The sequence below is a fragment of the Coenobita brevimanus genome, chromosome 15 (genome assembly GCF_032717465.1).
Source record: "Coenobita brevimanus isolate Jiangsu-jjx chromosome 15, ASM3271746v2, whole genome shotgun sequence".
NCBI lineage: Eukaryota > Metazoa > Arthropoda > Malacostraca > Decapoda > Coenobitidae > Coenobita > Coenobita brevimanus.
The window spans coordinates 28316364-28321746 of NC_136968.1; the positions used below are offsets into that span (position 1 = coordinate 28316364).

The window sequence follows — 5383 nt, forward strand, 5'->3', positions numbered from 1 at the left end:
TCATTTATACAAGATAGCGTAAGAGTCGGAAAGGGCTAAGGTGCGAATAGGGCGAGGATTCAAAGGTGATGTAGGGTAAGAACGGAAAGAAACTTGCAACTGAACAATATATTATAATATCAATGAATACCAGCGTCAGGAAAGGAGACTGCACAGCAAGTGTAGATAAGATGGGTTGTGAAGTTATGCAAACAACTGAGCATGCGTTTTATTTCAGTCCGTAGCACTATCGACACACAAATCGTCCTCGTCATCGCTGTCGATGGTGATGAAGACGGGATCCACACCTTCATGTATATTATCCGCTGACCAGTACTCTTCCTCGAACGCTCTGGATCTTCTCACAGCACCCGCCCACACCTCCCAGGTTGCGATAAGCTTTGCTTCCTGTAGCCTGGCCTGTAGATCTGCCCAGGTGAACCGCTGTAATGAGGAGTGCACATGTCGCTTCATACAGCCCCACACTTGCTCAATGCCGTTGAGCTCAGGATGAGCTGGTGGCAGGCGGATGACCTCATGACCCTATGAGCGGATAATGTCGTCCATCATGTACCGCGGTTCTGGCTGGTTCTCCTTGCAGATCAGCAGCAGCTCAGGGCGTGTGGCGTGTGGTGGGAATGGTATCCTGCGGCACTCCAGCCATTTGACGATCTCCTCTTTTGTGGTGGCAGTGGTGGGGCAGCGGCTCTCCTCCGTCAGCTGGCTGTGGTAGGGCGCATTGTCCAGCACCAGTACCGATGGCTCAGTGAGCGCCGGCAGGAGCTGCGACGTCAGCCAGCGGATAAATAGGGCACTGTTCATTTCGCTGTGGTAGTCTCCGCTTTTGTTCTTGGCAGGGAAGCACAAAAATGAATCATCGATGAAACTGTCCCTGGTGCCACCTGCTACTACCACAAACCGCTCACCTTCTCCGGGAGGCACATGACGACTGAAGGTGGCACTGGTGGTAGGCTGTGATGTGTCCACCCACTCTTTACTGTGGTGCATTCGGGTAGTAAACCACGTCTCGTCGACGTAAACCACCTGTCTCTCCTCCTCCCGATGTGTCTTGAGTGCTCGAAGAGCGTTAATACGGCGACACACAACATCTAAGGATTCCTTATTCACGTACATTTTCCTCTGTGAAGTCTTAAACCTGAACCCCATATTGTGAAGTAATCGCCACACTGCCGTCTCTGAGGTTTCCCCCGGGATGATGTCTGCCCTCACTCAAAGTACCAATAGTGAAGGTTTGCTTGGCAGCAAACTTGCCATGTACACCCGAAAGCACTAATTTCTTCCCCCTGGTAACCGGAGCCGTGACCAGTGAGCGACCAGGCGATCGATCACCCCACATTCACAGCCCCTCCCCAACCCAGTGAAAGCTTTGGTGGATAGATGTGGAACGGCTAAAGCTTTGATGTTATAGTGTGTCATGATCGTTTATATAGACAATCAGAACCAGTAGGGGTAAGTGTAAAAAGGCATTTAATGTGTAATACTGTGCTGTTATCCACAGTATATGAGAAAGGCACGAAAATGAAAGAATATTTACGATGTATTGTATTATTGTCTATATACTTACATACTATAGTATCTATCTATCTATCTATATACCTAGGCTGCTTCCCCCAAGGAAAGGGAGGTAGCCGAGACAGGACGACTCACTCTCCATTTACTCATCCATTCAAACACATTCATTCGCATCTTAGCCCCAAAGGGGAGAACGGACAGATCCTCGCCGCACCACACCGCACAAGGGTCAACTGGGCAATGCAATCAGTGACATCCGCAGCAGGGCCCAACAGCAGAACTGGTTTACCCCTGCCACATCATAACAGACCCATCCCCTTACCCGCACCTGACCTGACTAGCTGATCAGACCAAATGCGGGAGAATATCCCCTCAGGGCTGCGTCATCACTTATTCATTCACAATTTCTCTCCATTTATTTCTGTCACGCACAGCCACTCTTCCTTGCTCAACAGACATCCCTCTCGCATCCAGCGCTCTCTTCACACTGTCCATCCATCCTATTCGTGGTCTTCCTCTCAGCCTTACACCTCTCACATCAGATCTAGTTATCTTTTTCACCAATCGCTCATTATCCATTCTCTCCATATGCCCAAACCATTGCAACACCCTCTGCTCAACTCTACCAGCCATCTCCCGAACAACTCCAGTTCTCCTTCGCACTTCATCATTTCGCACCCGATCCATACGCGTCACTCCACACATACTCCTCAGACATCTCATCTCCATTACATTCAAACTTTTCCTCTCTGCTACACCCATATTCCATGTTTCAGACCCATATAATGCAGTCGGTACCACAACACCCTCATACAGCCTTCTCTTTACATCCATTCTAAGCGAACGACATTTAAACACTTTTTTCATTCCTCCCAGCACCTTTCCTACTTCATTTATTCTAAACTTCACTTCTGCATCTATTCTTCCATCCACAGCAACATGTGACCCTAGATATTTAAAACAATCTACCTCCTCAAGCAACTCGCCATTCAAAACTATATTCATCCCCCTACCATCTATCAACCTCGTACACTTCATCACTTTACTCTTATTCTCATTTACTTTCAATTTCCTCCTTTCACACACCCTTCCAAACTCCTCTACCAACTCTCTCAATCTCTCCTCTGAATCAGTCACCAGTGCAGTATCATCTGCAAACAGCAGCTGCTTCAGATTCCACTCTCCTCCATCAACATTTACCAGACTCAGACCACCTAAAACTCTTGCATTCACTTCCCTTACAACACCATCCATGTAAATATTAAACAACCAAGGCGACATCACACATCCCTGACGCAGCCCCACTCTCACGGGAAACCAATCACTCACAGCATTTTCCACTCTTACACACGCTCTACTATTTACATAAAAACTTTTCACCCCTTTTAGTAACCTACCATCAAGTCCATACAATCTTAAAACAGTCCACAAAGCCTCCCTATCAATTCTATCATACGCTTTCTCTAAATCCATAAATGCCCAAAACACATCCTTGCCTTTCGCTAAATACTTTTCACACACTTGTCTCACAGCAAACACCTGATCAACGCATCCCCTCCCTCTCCTAAAGCCACACTGCTCATCACTAATTACTCCCTCTGTACCCTCTCTAACTCTCATAATTAACACTCTACCATACACCTTACCTACAACACTCAACAGACTTATACCCCTAAAGCTAGTACATTCATACTTATCACCCTTGCCTTTATACAACGGGACCACACAAGCACTTGCCCAGTCAATTGGCACCATACCTTTCTCAAAGCACACATTCAACAATCTTACTAACCAGTCAACAATAGTCACTCCACCACCCTTCAGGCATAGTATAATATTACAAATAAGTCTAGGACAGTGAACAGCCTCTGATAAAGGATATGATGTCGTTTCTCATACATTCTCGCTCCCACCCCCTCCACTTTTCTCTCTGGGTTGCTGTCTCCACCAAACGCCTCTCGTACCCTCTCGTAGCCCACTCCCACCCATTGTTAACCAACATAAACAATGATAATGATAAAATGATCAGTCAGTTATTGGTCATATTGACATTATCATACAGCTTTGTACTAAGCACCAATAAATCAAAAACATTCAATACTCCGGTATACCTGCCAGCTATTTCATCCTGTTGAAAGCTGTCGCATGACAAACGCACTGCAAGTTGGACCTTGTGTTGCAAGGACATACGTTTGTTTATTGTTAATACAGGTTGTGTGGTTTTGAACGTCCATTAACTCATATGAATGTAGCAGTTTAAGCCTTACAGTATAATCACATAAGGTTTGTGTTCCTTTCATTACTGGCTGAAGGAAACGAATCAGAGATCGGCTCCGACGAACCACAAGTTCTCTGCTTTAACGAAAATGTATGGACCTCTTGACACAACATTGATACAATGTCATTATATATACGATTGACCCACATCAGTCATATACCTAGTGATATTGTGTCACTGTTGTGACAAGAGGTCGGTATACTTTCGTTAAAACAGAGAGTTTGTGGTTCGTCGGAGCCGATCCCAGAGTCGATTCGTTCATCTAATAATGACAGGAACATAACCTTACGTGTTGATAACGTAAGGCTTAAATTGCCACGCTCATAATTATGAATTAATGGACGTCCAAAACCACACAACCTGTATTAACGATAAACAAACTTATGTCCTTGTTACACAAGGTCCAACTTGCAGTGTGTATGTCACGTAACAGCTTACAACATGAAGAAATGGTTGGCAGGTATACCGGAGAATTGTATGTTATTTATTTGCTCCTGCTTCATACAGAAGTGTATGATAATATATGATCAATACCTGACGGATCATTTCATCATTATCTCTATGCTGGTTAACAATGAGTGGGGGTGGGGGATAATAGGGTATGACAGGCATCTGGTGGAGACAGCAACCCAGAAAGAAGGATGGTGGAGGTGGGAGTGAGAATGTATGGTGGAGGTTGGAGCGAGAATGCATGAGAAAAGACATCATATCTTTCAACAGATGCTGTTCACTATTCTATACTCATTTGTATACTCATAAGTATATAGACAGTAACACATACAACATTTTCGTGCCGTTCTCATATGCTGTGGATAATAGCACAGTATTACACATTAAATGACCTTGTATACTTACCCCGACTGGTTCTGATTGTCAGTAAAAACGATCATGACACACTGTAACATCACAAGCTTTAGCCGTTCCACATCTTTCCAACAAAGCTTTCACTGAGTTGGAGAGGGGCTGTGGATGTGGGGTGTTCGATCGCCTGGTAGCTCATTGGCCGCGGCTCCGGCTACCAGGGGGGGGGAGGGATTAGTGCTTCCGGGTGTACATGGCGGCAAATGGCACCAGCGGTGAAATTGTCAAAGATGGGTGGTGTGGCGAGGGGTGTCGGTGTCCCAGGCGGTGTTGTCGAGGGAGTGGCTGTCCCGGGCGGTGTTGATGACCCAGAACGCAAGCTCGTGCTGCGCTTCACCATCATCCGTACAGCATTCACTGTCATCCCCATGGCCTCTGCAACACGATCACAGGGCCTGTGTGGAAAAGGCAGACCTTTACATGAGATATTTGGGTTCTTATAATTTTCCATTTGTAATTATCGACTTAACGTTTCCCATGCAGGCATTAAAGGGATGCCATTGAAACGCTTTTATTGAAAACATGTGATTACGAAATATAGGCATGAATTCTTACCTATCCAAACTGATCCGTAGTTTTTTGGCTGCTTTCTTTCGGCTGAACACTTGGAAAAGTCGTAATGCAATTACGGTTTTACAACCACAGCGACAACGTAACATGTTGGACATGGCAGTGACGAGGCAAGTTTCTTCATAGAATGCGGGAATAAGCCTAATGCTGCCCACTGCCCGT

At 45.7% G+C, this 5383-nt stretch overlaps 1 protein-coding gene across 1 annotated transcript; it reads right to left on the minus strand.

The window, feature by feature from the left end:
* Nucleotides 1-522: 522 nt before the first annotated feature.
* Nucleotides 523-1146, minus strand: LOC145390712 (uncharacterized). Its single transcript, XM_080265505.1, has one exon. The coding sequence runs from the start codon at nucleotides 1144-1146 to the stop codon at nucleotides 523-525; it is 624 nt and encodes a 207-aa protein (XP_080121631.1).
* Between the last annotated feature and the right edge of the window lie 4237 nt (nucleotides 1147-5383).